This window comes from Varroa jacobsoni, unplaced genomic scaffold, assembly GCF_002532875.2.
Source record: "Varroa jacobsoni isolate VJ856 unplaced genomic scaffold, vjacob_1.0 scaffold_536, whole genome shotgun sequence".
NCBI lineage: Eukaryota > Metazoa > Arthropoda > Arachnida > Mesostigmata > Varroidae > Varroa > Varroa jacobsoni.
This window is the reverse complement of record NW_019213438.1, coordinates 1-21279: the sequence shown is the minus strand read 5'-3', so window position 1 is coordinate 21279 and position 21279 is coordinate 1. Positions and strand designations below refer to the sequence as shown.

The following is a 21279-nucleotide window of genomic DNA, read 5'->3' as shown; positions in this document are numbered from 1 at the left end:
TGTCATCACCAATCTTCGATGAATTTTCGCAGCTTTATGGCCTTCTAGGATCACCAGTTTTATTTCTAAACGTTTGTTCAGTTTTATTACTAAACGTTTATTTTCGAGATTACGAAATGTCTTTTTTGTACACTCACTTTTTCTAAACTAGGCTCAACCGGATTCCACAATAATTTTCTAAAAGGCTAGAGTATTTACTGGTCTAGTTTCGTCGGCTAGGACCGCGTGGTTTAAAAGTGATCGGATTTCAACGTTCACCAGATTTGCTTGTACCAGTCTAATATTATTATTTTTGGAATTTATTTGTAATAAGCAAACAGGTAAACATGTGTAAATATAAAGTGTTTAACGAAAATTGGTGCAACTTGCTCTATCCTTTTATTACTCCCAAATATGTGTAGCATTTCCTTGTATTTTCTGACTTATATTTTTAAGCAAATCATGTATTCTACATGTGTTTTGATTATTAGATAATCGTTGTAAACCTCTTACTTAATGAACTTAGTTTACATTGCGTATTTGTATCTAGAAATTATTCCTCAAAAATTGCTAAGTTTTAATAGGTGTATCTATAGGGACATGTACTATAAATTAAAAAATGGTTATTTATTCAATTTTCGTTTTATGTTTAAACTATTTAATAGCTACATCAGAGAAACCGTCAACGTTTTGGTTCGAGCGCGTTGTGACACTTCTTTGGTTAGTCAGCTGTATGCTCTTATCAAATTCTTTTGCGGGAACGATGCGTGCTAACCTGATCGTCATACAACCCACTTTTCGCTTTAAATCTCTTTATGATGTTCTTCAACATCCTGAAATGACTGTTGTATACCCAGCTAACACACCGGCGGAAAACATGATTAATGTAAGTATTTGGTATATGTTTAGGTTATTTTTGAAAGCCATAGCCATATTTGTATAATCGCGTAGAAAGTTAAAAAAAGTTTCATTTTGAGCTCTTTCGCACCGAAAAATTTTTCGGTGCGAAAGAGCTCAAAATGAAAATAAATCAACGTATTTGTTAGACCTTTAAAACATATTTGAAAGCAATATAGTAGAGTTAATCATTTGCAGCTTGACCTAACGATAGGTGATTTTTTTCTCTAACAAATTCTGATCTTCTAATAAGACAGAAGCTTAGGTGGATCTGACCTTCGTCTTAAAGTTGGGTTAAGCGAACTTAGGCGTTAAGAATTTCAGTTATATCAACATTTGCAAAAATGGACATAAGCGCTCGTGTATAAGAAGCTTGCTGTGAGAATCTGCCATCCGATTATACTTCATTGGGCGATCTAAAATTGGAAATACTCTCAGGTTAATTTGCACCGAGCACTTTGACAGTACAGTAAGAATAATACCATCATCAGCTTAATTTCAAATTTCGTAAGGGAACCTATCTCGATGATATCTGCAGAAGAAGTCATGCTGTTCACATGAAACAACGACGCGTTCTGGTACGCCTCATTGTATGCGTTGGAATGTAATTTTCAGTTATCTTTCAAAAACTTACATACATGCGTACATAAATTGTAGATATTTACTGAACGCTAATCTTAACTTCAGATGTATTACATTTTACGATTTAGTTTATGGATCTCACCTATATCATAATATTTATCCAGTAAGATAACAATCAAGTAACTTAACGTGCGTAATTTGGATGTAGACTTCAAGCGACAGACATTGACGAATTTGTCATAGGAGTCTACGCCTTTGCAAAACAAGTTAATATTGAACTTGCAAGCAAAACAAAAATAATAAGTCAATCATACAACTTTTCTTTTAACCCTAAATGTACACAAAGGTCTGACTTTGAACATGCGGAGAAAGGGCGATGTCTCACTTAATTGGTGAATTGGTTTAAGACGCTTAATGGGTGTCAGCTTTACAAGGTTTAGGCAGTTGTTATCGCATATTAGAGCCGTCATTAGCTCACCTCTTGCTAAATGCATCGTAGTGGGATGCTGTACGTCGGCTGCAGAAACTTGTGTTACCCACCCCGTGTATATCCGACCGGATCTCGAGGCCAAGGAGAATATATACCTGCCTTTGGAATGGTAAATAGAACTGTAAAAGCAGTCCGCCTAAAAATAATTTCCTGGAGCTGTTTTGAGCCCTTATCGCGTTGGCTTAAACAGCTGGAAGAAAATAATTCGTTTATCAAGGGCATTCGATGAACGAACTGTTTTTTTTTGATTATATGTTGTCCATACTGATATGTGCGCCTGAAACTCTTAAAAAGCGTGTAGAAATACCCCCTTATAATTGGCATATCACGGGCTTCTAGTTTTCCTAGCTAGACTAGTTTTCATGGTATCACCGCACACTGAATTAAATACTAAAGGTCTGGATAGTCCTATTATTTTACCATTGAAGCCAAAAGATGGTGAAAGTGAGACTCCTTTTCAGTGCGTGGTAATAAGTTGACGATGCCCGACGGGCGGATATGAATCAGTTGCACGACAGTTTTCCGAGAATGCGGCTGAAGCAATTTTTAATGCTGGAAGCCTGCACCTTGCAATACTATCTATAATTATTAGTGCAATATTATCTGTAATTAATCAGTGTTGAATCGCATATAAAAACGAACCTAAACCTGTATAGATTTTTACCGTTGGCAATGTCGATGAAATTAGTAAGTGGTCGCGGGTGTTACTATATACGCCAGTTTTACAATTGCGCATTTTGCGATAAATCAAATATTTGAAGTTACAAAATGCAAAGTTAAGAAGGCTTCGGTATAAGAGGCGCAAATAATTTATTGCAGATGACAACACGTGCTTGGCAGTTGAAACCGTAGTTTTCAGCAAGCAAACATAAAAAGATCGTGATTTCTTTTCCTGATCTTCCCATGGGCTCCTCCCTCAAATGAAGCGCTCAAAACGCGGGTCCTCACTTTTGATCTAAGATTTTGCGTTTTTGGTGACCACACTAAACAGCTAATTACTTTGAAGTTAAAACAAAAAGGAATTCTTGGGTGATTTCCGTCGTGTAAGATAGATTGAATGTATAGCGGTCGTGGTGGCTTGTACGCTCAAACTTGATGTTTTAACAGACCAGCGATTACTATTTTAATGTGTATGAATAAAAATGGGCGTAAGCTTTCTGCATGAAAATTGCGTCTTCTACATAAACTTTAGAAAAGATGCATCACGATTTTGCGGTAGGTAAAATGGGAGACTATGAAGAGCTTTTAGAAAATTAAAAAAAGACGCGTAAACCAAACTAAAAAAAATTGACTCGAACTGGCTTGTGAAAAAAAAACACTGAATTACAATAAAAGGAAGAGAATTCATATAGATTTCAACAAAACCAAAAACTGTTTTTTCGATTTTAGTTATTGCACAAATGTACAAATCTCCTATATGGGAGAGCGAGTTGCGCGCTTTGCGGACAGTAATCACGTGATCACCAAAATTTAGAGGACGAACATGCAGCCTGTAGAAACAGGTTTAGGCTTGATACAGTTGAAGTATTGAAATTAATTGTCTTCATGATTCTCATTATACTACAATTTTGGTAATACCGCCAGTCGAGGTAACAACTGTGCGATTTAAAAAAAGCTACAAAGATGTACAAAGAAAGCTTTTACAGGAATCTGTTCAGTATGTTACAATTATTCCGTTAGGATCGGAATTTGATAAACAAATCTGCACAATAATGTACAACACAATATATAATACTTATACAATAGAGAAAATTATGCTAAATATTCACATGAATGCCCTTCGCAATCATGAGGAAAGAATAACGCGTTTGGTACTTCGAACGGATGTAAGGCAAAAACACTGTTGAATAATTTATTCATTGAGAAATCTGTGTGCGTTACATAAGTGACTATGTGTGGAGTTGGAATTACCCTCGATTACATCTAAGAGTTTTACTAAATAATAACTTGCTGGTAGAAATAGCCAGCAGTATTTTTTTTGGTGCCGGTGATCTGCTGCTTGGCTGCACCGCACTTGCCGGAAAAAATTTGACATCAAGCTCGTCTACTTTTCCGGTTCTCTCGAAAAGCGTTTACGCTGAGCTAGACTACATACGTACAAGTTCCACTTTCCGAACTAAGAACGACTACTAGAAAGAGAACTGCAGACAAGTAACAAAAAACGATTGGGGTCACTATAAGCTTCTATGGTATACCCTCGATTTCTATTGTGGCACTCATACGAACAAGGCTTTCGTCATAGAAGGCCTGGCGCGAAGCACGGATCTCAAGAAAAATGCCTGGCCCATGCGCTAAATCTCATACTGAAGGATGATACGTGTCGTCAACCGCAGAAAATCGCGCATGGGGGCAAGTTTGCAATGTAGCTTACTGAAAGTAACGATTTTCTCGTATGTCGTGATCTGTTAGGTGCTATATCTCTAATATCGGTATAGACATAGAAGGTATACAGAGGTCAACCAATTTCGCTAAAAGGTATTTGCCCATTCCTTACAATATAGATTTTAAATAAAAAGGCCTAAACTGTGACCATCTTATACTGTGGAATAGCATGCCTGCTATGCTTACGGTACATTTCGTCGCGTCATCCGACTGGATCGTACTGCAGCCCAGCAGGCACGACCTGGCGTTCTATCTGACAGGTAAATAGACGTACATAAATGTTTTAAGCAATGCCTAACTACTCTAAAAAAGCGCACGAAGGGGTTTACCCAAAAGCAGCGGTTATCAAAATGGTTTTAAAACAGCTTAAACAACTAGCGAACGTTCCCTATCAAAGGCTTTACCAAAGGTAGGCCGATCGCTACATTTTGCATCTGTTTTTCACGATAGATTTTTAGCATCTTTCAAAGACTTACTGTTTTTGCAGAAAGCTGGTCTGGAATTTGAGATTTATCAAAAACGCTCGTCGATTCTGAAACGTGCAAATGAGCAAACATCCATGTGTAGGACGAAGACTGTCCTAGGGTGCCCTCAACGAAGCATCCATAGGTACAAAAAATTATGAGGAACTAAAGGTGAAGATGGCGATGGCGGAGAGGTTATCTCAGGCAATAGTGCTTGTCGAACCTGATATTGCTGCAGTCAATAATAGCTTAAGTTCACTACAGGCAATGGTCCTAAAGGTTACCTTTGTGCTAACCGTGTCGAGTCCTAAATGTGCGAGAGTGTTCAGTATTGTTAGCAACTGTTCAACGAACCAAGAAGCTTAAAACGACAAATTTTCGATTTTCATACTTGAAGAGCAAGGGGATCAGGCTATTGCCCACGTAATTAACCATGTAAATTAAAGTTTTTATATAGTATGAATTTCAATTGTTGTTGCTCCAAGAGGGAACCGATAATGTAATTGACGATAAAGAAAGAAAAATACAAAATGCCAACAAAACAACGCTCGCGTCGGAAATTTGATTCTCGTTGAATGGGAAGACACCAGTTAGCTGGATAGCTAAATTCGGTTTCCTAAGAAGCAGCGTGTATGTACGTGTGCTTTCTGGCCAACGCAGAAGAAAAAAAAAGATTAGGAAAGTAAACGAAATCTATGTTTGAATTTTAGCGGCAAATTTGCTGCAGCAAATCAAAAACTTCTTAAGGCTGCTTCCCGTTTTCCAGAACTTAAGTTCTTACACCGTTTGGAACGGGTTTTCTAGAACATATATCCAAAATAAAGTAGCGCAAAGTAAGAACCTTGAGAGAGGCATTAACTAACATCAATTTAAGTTCCGTTGACTCTTGCTGAAAGACAATTGTTATGTAGATGTTGTCCAATCTACTTCACCGATCTTTTACTCACATTGAAGGCGTCTGCAACGATGAGCATACTATGAATTACTACAGGAGGAATAAAATTGTCAGAAAAAAAAAAGTACATCGCATACCTCAGTAAAGAGTTTTGATTTTATCGGGCACGCGTACTCTTCTTGTCTTCCTCTGAGAACGTTGATAAGGTACATAGTTTAAGATCACACATTTCTGTCGAAAAAACGAATTAGGAATTAAAATACACCTCACTTAACACACACCTGTATTAAAATTCACAGTTAAAGTAGTACATATTTTTAATTGCAACTAAAATTTTCAATTTCGTTTTCATATAGTATTTTATTATAAACCTGATCCACTTCGTCTTGTTAAGGCTGTCATGCTGTATTCTATATTAGTATCATATATTATCGTATCGATAAACCATCTATTCAAAAGTTTTAACTGTAAAAATATTTAATCACAGGTTTGAAAGGAAGATAAGCTTAAAAGACGACTATATAATCATTTTCTGTTTGTATTTTTCGAAAACAAATCGGAATCGAGTTCAACGGAAAAATATAATTTACACTTTTCTTCGATATCTTCGATGCAGCTAACAATAGTGAATTTTTCCAATAAAGCACTCCTATTGTATTCAGTTTTTTCTGCCGAGTATTTAATAAATGTCACCTAGAAAGCATTGTACAAAGCAAAAGCACCTACAAGTTACCCTTCTTTTTTACTTATATACTGATTTAAATTTAAAAGAGGCGCTCTTTTTAAGAATTTTGAGTCGTTAGAAACATTGAAACAAAACTGCTATATGCAAAAACGGCTGGAAAAAGGGTTTCAACCAAACAAACTTTTTTAGCCTTACGTAACATCGGCTTTACGGGTGGCGGCATAAACTCGCATAAGCAATATTTTCTCTTATTTTGAACTCCCCGTGTGTTTCTGTATACTGGATAAAAAGAGTTTAAATATATTAAACAAAAAAATAAAAATAAAATTGTTGAAGTGGCAAGGTTGACTCTGGCCGATAGAAGAATTAAAGCCGAATGATTTCACTTGGGATCGCTCTCTCTTAACTCAATTCTGTATTTTGTTTTTAAGAGAACTGCTTACGATCCTGTATACGGCAATCGTCTACGCGAGCATATGCGGACAAATTCTTACGCGACAACACTACCTGGTCTTCAAGAAGATTGGCTACGAGATAAACTTGCTTCTAGAAAAGCTATTGTATTTATGGAGCAGAAATACTTTACATCTCGATGCATAGCTCGTTGGTGTGTTAACAGTAACTATCTGTTTTTCGTCTCAAACCTTTTTGACATGTTCTTGGGTGTTTTTAGCTCAAAAGACCTACCATCAAGACTCAACAATGCCATCGACATGCAGTAAGACTTTTTTGCTTTTTAGGTAACTGAAGTTGCGTGCCTGTATCCAAGCCTTTAATACACTAAGTGATTCCAATGCTAGATTCATTTACAAAAGTAAGTCGATCTAGATACTTAGGCTAAAAATGCACTTAATTGTTTTTATTAGCATTGAATTCATTGTCATTGGAAAACAGCGACAACTCGAAACTCTTACAAGATGAAAATTTAAAATAAGGTTACTCGGAATTGAAATATGGAAATTAATTAACTAATGGTGCACATATGATAGATTTTTTGCTTTATTTTACATTTCTAATGTACGTACTAGAATCTAATGCGTGGTGGGTTACTGCTTCTTTTGTGATTATTACTTAGAACGGAAGACATTTGTAATTAGCGTAGTTTTTTTGTTCCTAATATTTTTATTTGCCCAAAAATCACAAGTATACTGCTAATTTGATCAGTTCAGAAATTCTTACCAGTAGTTTCACCGGAATATTCACATCAACGCGTTAGGTGCCGTCAGTCGCTATGGTGTAAGCGAGACGATAATGAAGATGAACCTGATTGAACGAGAATTCAGTGTAGACGTTTTTGTTTAAGTTCCAAAGGCAGATAGACGCCTTCTTTAGGGAGGCAAGCTTAGGTTTCAAATCTCTATTTTCTCTAAACCTACTGAAGAATCTACCTAACCATCCAATAAAGATGATGCGATGATGAATGGGTCGATTGGGTTCCGGGCCAAGCGAGTTCGAAAAGAATTTGATAACAGGCAAAGAGAGAGCGTAAGAAGAAGTGTACATAAAACGTTGAGCTAATAAAGAGACTGTTCCTCTTCTCATGTAACGAAGTAATGGGAGCAAAGGGGAGGTTTCGAACGTTTCCAGACGTATCTTCACAGAACAGGAAAAGCAGCAGGTCACGTGCAGTACATATTTTACGATGTTTTTCGCATTCTGGGGCACCGGACCTGGAGAAAACGGCAGTAGTTAGAAAAGATGAAGACGATTGGGTCAACTAGATATTTCGAAGAGATTTAGACGGCTCTGTCACTAAAGAAGGATCGAATAAGGCACAGGCAAAAAAACGGCGCCTTCTAGTCCTGCTCTAAATGAAAAATAGGAGTCGCAATAGTGTAGCGAATACCAATTATTCAACTACCCAAATAGAATGATGCAGGACATACACATTAGCCTCAAAAATTCCGCTAACAGTGGTAGAGCTGCTTCCAACTGTGGACCTCAGAGACGAAGATTTAAGAGCAGGTGCATTACGAAGAAGCAGGTGCATTACGAAGACCCATTCCCACAGTGGACCGCGTTCTCACGCTTATGAATTTGTTACTGCTTCACTACGCACACCTGGAAAGGTCTGATCGAAGCCTATTGTGTCGCGACTATTCGACAACCGTCCGAAAGTGCCCCAGTCTACGACCCGCCGCGATGTTAAGCTAATCCTGCTACATCGGCACTGAAGCCCCCAAAAAAGCACTGAAGTCTATCAGTGTCCGGACCACTGCACCCTTATCTTGCCCTGCGAACTGGCACAATCTGAATAAAACGGGTGCAATGGTCGATAGCAATACATAGAATGCCGTTCAGTGTCGCAGGCAAACCTCGCACTGGGCTACCACCTTTCGTATTGGTGTCCAAAGCCTAACGCCGATTAAAAGCAATCATTAACGTGTCGTATGGCTTCTGACTGCCGATATGTGTTGTCACCAGCCTAAAATGGCTATTCTCACTTGGGGCAATGGGACGTAGACCGGCGTTTTTTTTCCTCCACATTGTAGGCCAATCTATCCTTGAAGCTATGTTAAAAAATTTGACGATTCTGCGAAAGTTCCCCTGGGTAGCTTTAATTTTGTGCAATTCAAAGCCGATGCTATGCACCAGTGGGACAGTCGGCCACAATAAAGGGCCTTGAATATTTGCATATCCTTTACGAACGATAACTCCGTACAAAATATAAACTTCCTTTTTTAGATGGACGAGCTAAATCATACTGCTGTAGAATTAGAGAGGTTCATTTCGCCCTATTTTCTAAGTATTTCAGAATAATGCTATAACCCGAGTACTGCGAAGTACTCGGTTTTGAAAAAGGTGGCATTTAGTGTCAGTGTCAGTCAAATGACGTCTAGCAGATGCGACAATCCGCTTGCGTCTTCTACCGCGCTTGGTCTGATAAAACTGACTGTAACCTCGTCATAACAGATAGGTAACAAAGGACGGGCTCAATTTTCGCCTGCAAAAAAAAAACTGCAAAAAAAAACGAGTCCTGACGTATTCGGCTAGACGAGAGCAACCAGTCACCTCGGCAATCGGAGTATGGAGAGTTGCGGGTGCGTTTGTGAGAGCGAACGGCATGCCCATCGGCAAGCCTTTCAGTAATGGCTTTCACCCTACTGCAATAGGTGCAGATTTTCTTCTACCTGGTAAACGGACGAGCACCAGAGGCTAGACTAGAATTTGGAGATGCTCAGTATAATTTGAATCTCATCCTCTCTGGCCTGCCTATTGCCGATTGGAACCCTGTTATGATCAAGATACATATAGCTGAGTTGGCCCGGCCGCCTGCTTGGCTTTATTGGCCCACGAGAAGCGCCTTAAGGTTGTTCTGCCTTACTAGCAGCCGCGCGCTTAGCTTGAAAAAGCTATCGCCACTGAGGAATAGGAAGGACTCGGCTTGGTGTCTGTCCCATGAATCTGTGCACGCGTCTGTATTTACAACGCAACGCAAAGGAGACGCATATGCAATCTCCGGGGGGCGACTTCTTTCGACTAGTACAAATACACGGTGCTAGCGCTAAGGCATGCTCCAATGCCCATAGAGCAGTGATCAAAAGTAGGGTCTTCCTCGACAATAACCTTTCTCGACAGTAACGGTTTGTCCAGGAGTTTGTCGACAGTAAAGAGCATCTTTTGGGGTACGTTGTCGAAAATAGTGTCAACCACCCCAACACTCTATGGGCTGCGTTGGACGCCGCACTTTGTGTGGCAAGCGGTGCGTCTCAACCAACCGCTGGAGGATCGGGTTTACGTACGACCCTGACTCGAATTATTTTACCGTAGGTTAATCTTGAGCACAATTGGTAACCGACAATTCCTTTTGTTCAGCTTATGTTTGGACGGAAGCAAGGCTTCGGGTGTTCCGCCCGTTCATGTCTTTACTCTCCACATGTAAGACACGTAAGACCAAAAAACCATGCTCTACTAAATAGTTCCATAATGGATTTATCATATTCTAACTGCACAGTAATACTATATTTGCGTTTAGGTAACCTTGCTGCATTGTTGATAAACTCCTGGGTAGTTTTGCGGCATTGTTGATAAATTCCCGAAGTCGCTTCCTATCGACAATCCTATGTTGACTTATTTTTCAGAATCCTCTGGCTTCAGGCTTACGCTGTTCCGTTCATGCGTGAAAACGAACTCCTAGCAGGCCATTTAGGCTGCATCGCTGGAACTGCAAAAAAGTCCGCCGATACAACAAAAGCCGCCGAACCAAACGATTTCTTTGCAATTTGGATGTCTTTGGGATTGGGCCTCGGAGGTAGCACTTTTGTATTTGTTGTAGAACTTTTATATTTTTGTTTAAAATAAAGTTCAACAAATCATTTTTAGGTAATAAAAAGGCTGAAGGTGGGCTCTTCGTGAGCAGTAAGTCGTAGCAGATTCTTCCATATATAAGCCTTAAAAACGCAATAAAACGCCTTATAAACCCGATATTTTTGAAAGATAAAAATATTATCATGCTTGTTGTTATTACACCGCTTTGAACAAGGTACTACAGCGGTTTTCGGCAACCGCCAAAATCTGATACTGATTGTTTGTCAGAACGGCACCATGGTGGATGTGATGACAAGAGATCTGCCACAATTTTTTTTATTTAAAAAGGAATATACAGTCAGCGGGTGGTAATTTACAAGCAGGTGGTAATTTTTCTAGAGTTACCAAACACGTTTGCAGTGTAGACAACCGCAATAACCTTTGTATATATATATATATATATATTATTCGTATTTATTTTGAGTTCTAAAATTTCTAAAAAAGTTTTATTTTTCTTTGTTTTCTTGAAGGATTGTTTTTTGATGAAGATGATGATGACGATGGCACTTTTTGTCAGTTTTTACAGAAGTATCACGTCCCACCATGAAACTAGTTTCCGGCATAACACTTGGCATACTACGATTATAGTCACGATTTTACTTGTATTTCCTGGTTTTTAACATGGACACCTAGAGAACACTTGTAGGCAGTGGTTTTTCGTCGGTTACAGTTGTTTATTGTTGTGAAGTCGAGTCGTTGTTCATACATTGACCGGTCCTGTGCAAGGGCTATGTTCTTAGTTCTGCCGACAAAACACGTGTCCCATAATAATTTGCCACGTTTGCGGTAGTACTGTTTTCCACAAGTACTAAGATATTTGCTACCTAACTATTAAGGAAACTAATTGTGCTCTGATTTACCTAGACAGTCGGGCGATTTTTGTTAAATGGAACAACAAAGTTCCTCGTTAGGATTAAAAACTCGGCATAAAACTTGACTGTACCAGAACTAACGGTAGGTTGTAATTAATGAAAGAAACCTGTGTCTCTGTGTGACAATCATTCACCCGTCAGACCCTGTGCATTAAAGTCACGCTGTGTTAGAGTAACTCTACCGGAGTTTTTCTTTTTCTTTGTCAAAAAAAATTTAAAAATTTTTTTTACAGTTTAGTGAATTCAGTTTTACTTTATGACGGGAGTATACAACAGATGGAGAGGATATATGTCAGTTCATTTACTCGATGAGGGAATGTTTTCATACAATCGAAACAGAAACAGGTACTGCTGTGTCTTGCCATTATGGGTTACCATTAATCTGCACAGCTATCTGTTACAGAACCTGCAAACAGCAAGAAGGATAATTAAACGAAGGCAACGAAGTGAATATTTATATGCTCTTATTAGTTACTTTCAGAAGCGAGAGCACTAAGTAAATGTCTTCAGTAGCCGTCTGCAGTTGGGAATAGTTGGTACTCATCATAATTATAATCTAGTTTTGGCAAACAGTGTTTTTTTACGTACCTTGGATGATGCCTGCTGAATGCTTGATAGCATAAAGCTGCTGAGAGAACCACGTACTGCAAACGAGTTGATATTTTAGATCTAAAGATTGTAACAGGCAAGACAATGAATAGTAGAAAAATCAGTAGAGGGAGCTACATATCTCCATCGAGATTGGGTAGTCAGATAGATTATGATTCCGGTGAGCAACTCATCACATGTCAGAAATACCGTAGACAGAGGACAAGCATACCTTGTGGTACTATTTGTAGTTCTGCAAATTTTCACAAATAAGTAACATTTATTATTTGTCTACATTAGTTATTTATATTGAATTAGAACGTAGTTATGATACTTGTAGTACTCAGATAATGCTGTATATCGTCATTTATATGTCAGACGGCACTTCCTATAAAGCTGATTCATCAGCTCGAATTATTCTTACGTAATTTTTGAATAACTCTAGAAACCACGCACCAAATTTTATTCGAAGCAATATGGCACAACTCGGACAGGTCACCTAAGGGTTAAGAAATGAAGGGTCCTTAGGTAATGTTGATTGTGCAGATTTCGTGAGGTCAAGGTAAAGTCAGTTGGCTGATGTCATCTTTCACTGGGCATATGCTCAGATATATGCTTGTCTATTTACGGAATCATCATTTATGTAATATTTTTCCAATTGCAAAATATTGTGTAATATTTCAGTCTTACCGGGTATAGTGTCCGTACCTTGTTGATCAGGAAAATCTGTAATAGACGGATTATTACAGCTATAATTTTGTAATAATCTGACTATTTCTAACCGTATCCCATACCAGATTTCAGCTTGTGCCCCTTGATTGTCTTCAGCCAAGTCAGATATATGCTTGTCTTTTTGGTTCATCATTCTCAGTGTCAAAATGCTTAAAGAGTTCTCAGTGTCAAAATGCTTACCTTGCTGCGACAGTCGTGCGAAACGCCAGTCTTGAAGTAGACCTACATCAAAAAATAATCGAATTAATATCTAACGGTCAACAAACATGTGACAGTGCATTCTTCCAGGATGTCAAGCATACGCCTGTCCTTTAGCTTTCCTGGTCGCAGATACTGTGACCTACCGCAACCGCTAAGAAGTGTATTAGCTAAACATTAATGTAGCACCTGTCATCCCGCCTCGACGAACATATAACCCATAGAGGTTCTACACAGTGCAAAACTCCCGAAATAAATACAAATTCCATGTCTCAGTCATTTCTTCCTCGAGTTCTTAATGAAAAGAAACCTGAGGCTTTTAATAAAGAATTAATGTGCCTGTTCTGATTAGTTGAATAGCGTTCTACTCTGATCGCACCAACTTGCCCAGAAACAGGCGTACTCCGAAAAATTTTTTGTCAAGTCTTTTTTGAAAATTTGTCAAGTCCTTGTTATGCATAATCCCCTTTCTGGCCGTTGAATACAGCCAAGAGCTTACTCACTTGTCGTTGGCTTTCGCAAAGAAAAGCCGGCTAAACAAAGACGAGTGAAAAAAGTGACGGGTACAAATCTGCATCACACAGTTAGATAAGGCTTATGTGCGCAATTTAACGGGGCCAGCAAGATGTGAGACATGCTCCGCTGGTACGGTGAGTGCACGAATTTCGCTGTACCTGGCTTTTCCTGAATCCGTGATGACATTAAACATCAACGATTCCAAAGTTAACCAGGACTTTTATTGGACTACTGTCAATCAAGTAATAAGCATGAAGTGGTTGTTGACGCTCGGACAAGCCTTTAGACCAATACGGCCGTTCGGTTGAGTCCTCTGACGATTTCTGCAGTAGCTGGAAGGGTAATTATTGATCACAGCTCGCAGAAAACAGGCGTCTACAGTATTGCAACATTATGACACCTAGATTGTACAACAACCTCTAGGCTCTAATATATGTTGCTACTAAAAAAGACCGAGACACGTTGTCAAAACTAATCACGGTTGTATATACTATGATGCATTTCTCCGTACGCTTGTTTGTAGGCGGCAGTGACTGAAGACTTCGTTGAACCAGGGCAAATTCCATTGATCGACCTGTTACCTTCAAAGCAATACACGATAATTAGTTTACAATTTCTAATAACAAAAATTTTCAAACTAATTGTAAATTTCAGTAGATTAACGCAGAATGCGTAATCATGGAGCATCAGAGGTGTCCTAAGTTCTTTCATCACTACCGTAACGAAGAAAACCGACCGAAGGAATAAGTACTTACAGGCGCTGGACCGGGATTTGCATTGCGAACTGCAAGAAAGCAAATAATATTAAGTCTTACTTCCTTCCAATAACATTTGTCAATTTCGATATTAGTCAGGCATTCAAATGCACATTTAATCAAAACATTCAGTGGTCCTGAACAACTCATCATAATGAAATAACTTACGCGATTTATGTATTATAGAAAGCTTACCTGGAAGTGACAGAGGTACTTCCACGATGCAACGTACTTCCCCGAACTAGTGAAAATTCGAAAAGATATTTAATGAAATGATATCTCCTTATAAGAGGCTAGTAAATGCCTTTTAAATTAAAACCTTTTTAAAGAAATTTGTCAGGCAGAAATTATAGGGAACATCTTAATGAAATCATGCGGTAATCATTGAGCTGGGGTTGTCATCATAGCAGATCGAAACAGCTCATGTTTTTAGTTATGTCATAAATATATTTATGCAAACCTGAAAGATCGATTCCCCAGTTGAGTATTTTGAGATTTCGAGCATGGGATAATCTGTAAAGAGTCGAAGAGTCAAGACTAGTTTAATAACAGATTTCCTACCTTCGACCTGTCAAACGGATTTTATTCAGACCGCCTTAGTTCTAACACAGACACCCCCATCGTGTTGTCGGAAGTCGAGAATGTGGTCATCATATAACTATGGCGAGGTTGCAAGCGAACAGGGAAGTCACTTACCGAGTTTTGTATATTACGAGCAAAGAGCGGTGAGCTTTGGCTAAAAATGCAGATTCCACATGAACACAGCACCTGAAACAAAAACGCCTTATTACATAAGGCCAGCGAATATGCTTAATACATTCGCTCCTTTTGATCACATCAGCAGTAGCACTATTTTATCCACATTAATTTTTCAGACAGGGATAACTATGGTCATCACGAATTCAGCCGCTGCGACACGCAAATCGAATCGGGGTCCAGCATCATTTACCAATACTGTATAACCTAAAACGAAATGAATAAATAATATTATAAATAGATTTCATTAATATGAAAATATTTGAGGCAAGGGTTCAGAAGTATCGACAATCTACAGATCAGGTTCAGTCCGCCCGTCGATCAACTTTCATCATGAATTTGTTTAGTGAAAAAGCGTAGTTACATATACACACCTTTTCCGAGAGACTTTTCCGCAGACAATATTACCAGTGCGATAATCTGAAACCATTTCGAAATAATAGAAAGTCACAAGATATGTGGCACATCTTTTTTTTAGACTTATTTCTATTAGTCAGATTGGTTGGATGGTGAGTAATGTCCACCACGATTTGGTATTGTCGGTTAAAGCAAATCATCTTAATAGAGGTGGTATCTAATATTGTAATCATGTAACGACTTACTTGGCACTCCTTACCGCGGATGGCTTAATTTAACGGTATTTGTACTGCCTAGAATACAACAGCACCTTATGTTTACTGCGCTTGTAATTTCACTGGCTTCTAACCCTTTTTTTAGATATTCAGAATAGCGTATATTAGGTCACCAGTGGACGGACAGGTTTAGTTTAACATCCGTCTCTGTATGCAATTTCTCGACTTCCTCATTTATGACTAAATAACGTTATTAAACGTTATATAGTTTAATAACTATATATTAGTTATAATTACTAATAATAAAATAAATAAAGTCTTTAATTACCTTAAAGCACCATGGTACGTCAGTTCTCAAATTCTGGATATCTGCAATGATGTTTTTAAAATTATTGTTAAATTTTATTGAAAATTACAATTTAGAGAAAACTTGCTGTTTTCAGATATAATGCTTTCATTCATTTGAAATCAGGAGAACGAAAGTAAGCAGCAAATACATCATAACAGTATGTGAGATCAAAAATGTCTCGAACCTTCGGTACGGAATAAAAGCAATTAACTCCAATCCCGCGTTTTAGGGTGGATTATTATCACCCCATAAAACGCCCCACAAATAATTAATTTATTTGCAGGGAGCTGGTGGGGACAAAAATCCTCACATGTTCACATCCTTCCGTGTTTTGTTTCCTCACGAATCCACGACAAGATTTATTATCACAAACGTCATCGGGAGAACTAGGTGTTACTATATTCTAGTACTTTGTGGCGCTTAAACGAAGTTAATAACTTATTATTGGTTAGCGATTATTGATCCTGAGATGAATAGCAAAGCAGGGTTATCATTAAATTGTATTGTTCGGTAACATTATTAGTCCGTGACGCTCTTATGAATCGCAGAACCGAATTTGCGATAAAATGAATAACATTTTAATGATAATTCGCTGTGATTTTTTTACGTTTGATGAGCAATAATACTTACTTTATGGTATTATAGTTTATATGCTCGTAACGTACATTGCGAAAGAGCAGACTTCCTGAAAAAAAAGATTTTAGTTAACCGAGTTCCCACTCTGCTAAGAGACCATGGAAGAAAGCATATATTAATCAGGTGGGTTGGTGTAACTCTTCAACGAGCAACAAGCTCAGTAGCAGAACTGAGTACTCATCATTCAACGTAAAGATATAATAAATCGAAAGCAAAACATACCTTGTGGATTGCTTGCTGACCAGGAAGTCACCAGGATTGAGATATTGTTGTGGATTGCTTGCTGGACGGGAATTTTCCGAGAGGTCGAGAACTTCAGTAAAGAAAGTACAAAGTTTAGCTCTTTGACTTTAGTTCTCTGAAGCAGCCGCAATTCACTGACTACAGTCAGGGGTTTCTTGGATTGAAATCACAAAATTTCAGACGAACGAGACATCGAATTTCATCCTTGGATAGCTAGTATATATAAGCTAATTTAGCAAACGCTCACCCTACGCTGTCTAATAGTCTTCCTCGGAAGCGGAACTGCGGCTTTCAGGTTCCCTGAAATGCATTTTCTTAGTATTAGTCGATATGTGACTCTGCGACAAATAGCTAGTATAAGAGCTCCGTTCTCAGTTTTCTACATGTATCAGCATGATTCTTCAGGCGAAAGATGGTGATAAGTAGGCTCATCATACGGAACGCAATAAATCCTACAATGTCATCCAAGTATAGAAGTCTATTGTATCTGAACAAGATGGTGATAAGTAGGTTCATCATACGGAACGCAATAAATCCTACATGTCATCTAAGTATAGAAGTCTATTGTACCTGAACCTGCCTCTTAAGGCACTTCAATTGCTTGCCTTTAAGCAGTTTACAGGTCAGTCATATTATACGGACTACTCTAGCACAAATGCGCCCTATAAGGCGTCACTAGTGACTCAGGCCCGATCATAAAATAATAAATAAAAAGAAAAAGTAACAAATACAAAACTAGTGTTTTGTAATTACTCACTACTGCGCTGACTGAAGTACACACCTGACCCAACGGTTACTGCCTATAACACACCGGCATAATCTGCCTGTTAAAACCACGTAGAGTCATAATTCATTTGGTAATACGCCTGTGTTGTCAAGTCAAATCAGCTGAAGCGCGGGTCGGTAATGAATCGTCATTGTCCTATCCTTGATTGATCAGACCAATCATCATATTAACTCTACTTAATGAAAACTGATAATTTTTTCAAGTACCTTTAATGTAGAGTGATCCAGATGGCCATGTACACCACACAAAGCATTGGAATGACAGGGTTTATCCTGAAATCTAAAGACTAAGAAATTAATTTCGTTACTCAAATGGATACGCGAACATAAATGTACAATTATCAATCAGACAAATGCCTTTCCCGCATCACACATACGTGAGAAGTGCACAACTTCAGCGAAAACCGCCTCTACTGCTTACACTCACTTGTAAGTCTCGTCATCGTGTCATCATAGTGTCTATCAATGTCTCAATGTAGTATACTAACTAATGTGCTGTGAAATCAGATAATCGTACCAGGTTCATCAATTGCTTGCATTATAGCGTTACGGGTAGAAAAGCCACCTGCAAGCAAACGTCCTAGTTTTTAATTAACAGCTGCATTTCGCTACAATAACAATGAGCATTTTCCAGTACACACATCAGGCAAATGCCTCGGACTTCACAGATCGCACTCCCAATAGTTTTTCAGTCATCATACAAACCGCTCGTACATAAAATACTCGACCCAGATTTTCCGATAGCTTACATTTACATGCATTTCGCTAGCTCCTACGTTATACAGGACTGCAGCACCTAAAAAATTGAACGTATTATATTAGGTCCGACTTTACTCTTGAATTTTCACATTCTTACGCGTTCAATATCAGGTAGGAGCGAAAGACATTTGATAAATTGTAATCACTTCCATCATTAACTTCCATCATCATATACGATCCAATACTAAGTGATGTTTCTAAAACATTTAAGATAATGTACCATGTAATATTTATCCAAATCACTTACGTTTTTATGATCACTACAATCATTGAAGATTAGTACGGCCGCCATGATGGCCAAGTAGCTGTCCATGCGGCCACATACACACAGATCCTATGATCGCAAAATTTTTCCTGTTTAATTTCTAAAGGATGTTTGTTTGAGGTGCACTCGTTTGATACGATTGATGCAGAATAAATTATCAGAGATCTTGGTTGGTAATTGTGGTAAATCCTCACAAGAAATCGGTACCGTTTTGCTCATCACGCTTTACTTGAACCACGTGGTGCAATGACAATAAACGTAATCGTAAGCTAGAATTTAGTAATAACCATGACAAAACCTTTGCATTTACTGCACAACCTGATGTAGCTTGCGTGGTAACAAAGCCACATCAGTATGTGGTGAGCGGAAGCCTAAACTATATTCAAACTTACGATTCTGTAGTTCTATTCACTTACCAATTCTAACTCAAATCGTTGATTACATAATGTAACGATATCTTAATGACAGCTTACCGCAGACAAGAAATGGACGACAATAGGGAAACCACGTGAAAATGTGCAAACGATGCTTACATCTATTACATACGCATATTTTTACCAGTAGCCGCTTCCAAACTTAGTGTAGGCTTACCATGCGAGCAACGACGCTGCCCATCATCTCGCTAGAAAAGACCTTTTGCAATACGAGAGGGCCGCTCTTATAACGTGAATAACAGTGCTTACTCCTTCCCCACATGCCCTCTCCTCTTAAAAGATATTTGAATCTCAACTGGCGCAAAATTGATTCCAGCGCCACCTCTGACACCACACGTTTTCCGCTGAATATTTATGAATGAATTTTTGTTTTACTATACATTTTGAAATTTTGGAGTTTTTTTTAGATATCTGCATGAACTATAATAGCACTTCTGCAAGAAAATAGAAATTAGGAGAACAAACATATTTTGTGACGCTTTTACTTATACAATTGACTTGAAAGACTACTCTCTTAATTAGAGAAATACCTCTAAAAATTGGCGCATGATACATCTTTTTAGCTGTACGAATGATTAGTATCAAAACGCAATCAAAACTGTCGACGCAAGCAGATAGCCACAGATTTTTATGAACCCGTTTGTTTGTACCCGCGCTAGCATAAACTCATTTTGTTTTACTTGTGTTAAGGTAGAAAACATCGAGTAGTGGTTAGTGCAACACAAGTTGAGTAACACGATTTCCATGTTGATGGTCCGGATGATGCTAATGGCCGGCTCGGTATTTGTAAACGATTGCACAACGTTGTTTTCAAACGTCGAAGATAAGAAAGAAGTTGTTGGCGTCGGTCTAGAGCCTATCAAATGAACCCTATGCTCTATAAAGAAAAGCAACCTTTTTTTTTGCAAGAAGCAAATACGTGCGCAATTGCCGTCACTTTTCCCCTCTCTAGGAAAAAGCTCTAGCGACCCACACTCTAAGGACTCGTTTTGGGTCAGGCAAATCTACTGGCCTAGACCCTTAGTAGTATATATTATGCCTAATACATATCATTATTTACGCGCCTGGTCAAGCGGTTTCGGTGTCTAGTTTCGATCATATCAAGTCTTAAAAACGGCCGATCTTTGGGCCTGTTACACAATTTTTCAACGTGTGTTCCCATGTCAACAAACAGAGAAATTTTTAGTTTCTAAAAAAGTACTAAAAAGGTAGGTAGAAGTTGTTCATAAGAGCTTTGTTATATTATATCTGTGAAACGGCTAAGGTCGCACTTTTTTACGAAATATTATAATTATATGATTTATTTGTGGTATAGGTTTGCTACTTACACTATAGTCATCAAATTGCTTATTTTATATTTGACTTAGTTTCTTAGTATTCACACCATACTATTATATTAAAGTACAAGACAACGATAACTACTGAAATTTTTCTCTAGGGAACTAGACTCTCCTGTGTCGTTTTCTTCAACGTAACTTTAATTAAAATATTTCCTGTCCTAATGGCTCAAAGCAAATAAAAATTTATTAAAGAAGGGATGGCGAAATATTATTTCGAAAAATTCCTTAATTGAATTATTAAAAATACCTGAAATCGATTTAGACACAATACTGCGGTTCTTGACTAACATTTATAGTTCCATTTTTACTTATTTGATTTCACTTTGAGGAATAATTTAGTCCGCTAAAGTGATTATACTTCTCAATTACTTGAGGATCGAGAAAAAACAAGTTGCGCAAAAAAATTACGAAAAAAACATTTTTATGAAGTGCATCTAATTCAATGCGCAATGTTATATGAAAAGATCTGCAGTGCAAGTGCTATACTTTTTGCCTCCACCAATGAAGTTTACATATGATGTGGCGTGCTCACACAGCCACTGCCATCGTCACAGAACTATCTGAAAATATCGTTTTAGAATTCTCAAAGGAAACACAGAAGCAAACGGGAAAATACCCTCTACAACGACTCGATTTATGCATTAATAGCGTGATGGTTGAGTTCCAATTCAGACTCGCTGCCAAAAGTTTGCCGAGAACTGAATGAGAATGCCTTAAAAAATATGTCCAATCAAATAAAGTTAATTATTAAGTTGTTGCAGAAGTTCCAGTAGTTCTAGGAATTTACAATCATATA

General features: G+C 38.1%; 2 protein-coding genes, 1 long non-coding RNA gene and 1 other non-coding gene across 17 annotated transcripts in view; 1 reads left to right on the top strand and 3 right to left on the bottom strand.

Annotated features, from left to right (window-relative positions):
* The window catches only part of LOC111261243 (uncharacterized), a 34196-nt gene extending 22300 nt beyond the window's left edge, over positions 1-11896 (top strand). For 9 of the 11 annotated variants that reach the window (XM_022834580.2, XM_086968618.1, XM_022834574.2 and 6 more), the window contains 3 exons: positions 645-865; positions 6806-7092; positions 10457-11896. In XM_022834580.2, coding sequence (XP_022690315.1) covers positions 645-865; positions 6806-7092; positions 10457-10676 — 728 coding nt within the window. In that variant the 3' untranslated portion in view covers positions 10677-11896. The remainder of the gene's footprint in view (positions 1-644; positions 866-6805; positions 7093-10456) is intronic. The other 2 variants (XM_022834581.2, XM_022834582.2) reach the window with 2 other exon arrangements.
* Positions 7468-10463, bottom strand: LOC111261246 (uncharacterized). The gene is made up of 2 exons (XR_002680881.2): positions 10356-10463; positions 7468-8044 (listed from the first exon to the last, which is right to left on the bottom strand). It is a non-coding gene; the product is annotated as an uncharacterized LOC111261246 (long non-coding RNA).
* Positions 11836-19364, bottom strand: LOC111261244 (uncharacterized). 4 transcript variants are annotated; one of them, XR_015311423.1, is made up of 21 exons: positions 19301-19364; positions 18692-18778; positions 18435-18481; positions 18203-18250; positions 17893-17972; positions 17657-17699; positions 17147-17199; positions 16879-16969; positions 16000-16040; positions 15474-15519; positions 15293-15306; positions 15040-15111; positions 14804-14856; positions 14539-14584; positions 14344-14372; positions 14100-14162; positions 13055-13096; positions 12833-12868; positions 12375-12395; positions 12143-12198; positions 11836-11960 (listed from the first exon to the last, which is right to left on the bottom strand). XR_015311423.1 is itself a non-coding variant. In XM_086968620.1 (19 exons), the coding sequence occupies exons 4-18, from the start codon at positions 18222-18224 to the stop codon at positions 12859-12861; spliced, it is 705 nt and encodes a 234-aa protein (XP_086824746.1). In that variant the 5' UTR covers positions 18225-18250; positions 18435-18481; positions 18692-18778; positions 19301-19364; the 3' UTR covers positions 12599-12641; positions 12833-12858. The 4 variants fall into 4 exon arrangements, 2 of the variants coding, with proteins under 2 accessions (XP_086824746.1, XP_086824747.1); XM_086968620.1 differs by lacking the exons at positions 11836-11960; positions 12143-12198; positions 12375-12395 and adding an exon at positions 12599-12641; XM_086968621.1 differs by lacking the exons at positions 11836-11960; positions 12143-12198; positions 12375-12395 and adding an exon at positions 12599-12641 and having other exon boundaries at positions 12851-12868.
* Positions 12484-12554, bottom strand: LOC147753367 (small nucleolar RNA SNORD49). The gene has a single exon (XR_015311428.1). It is a non-coding gene; the product is annotated as a small nucleolar RNA SNORD49 (small nucleolar RNA).
* Positions 19365-21279: the final 1915 nt, after the last annotated feature.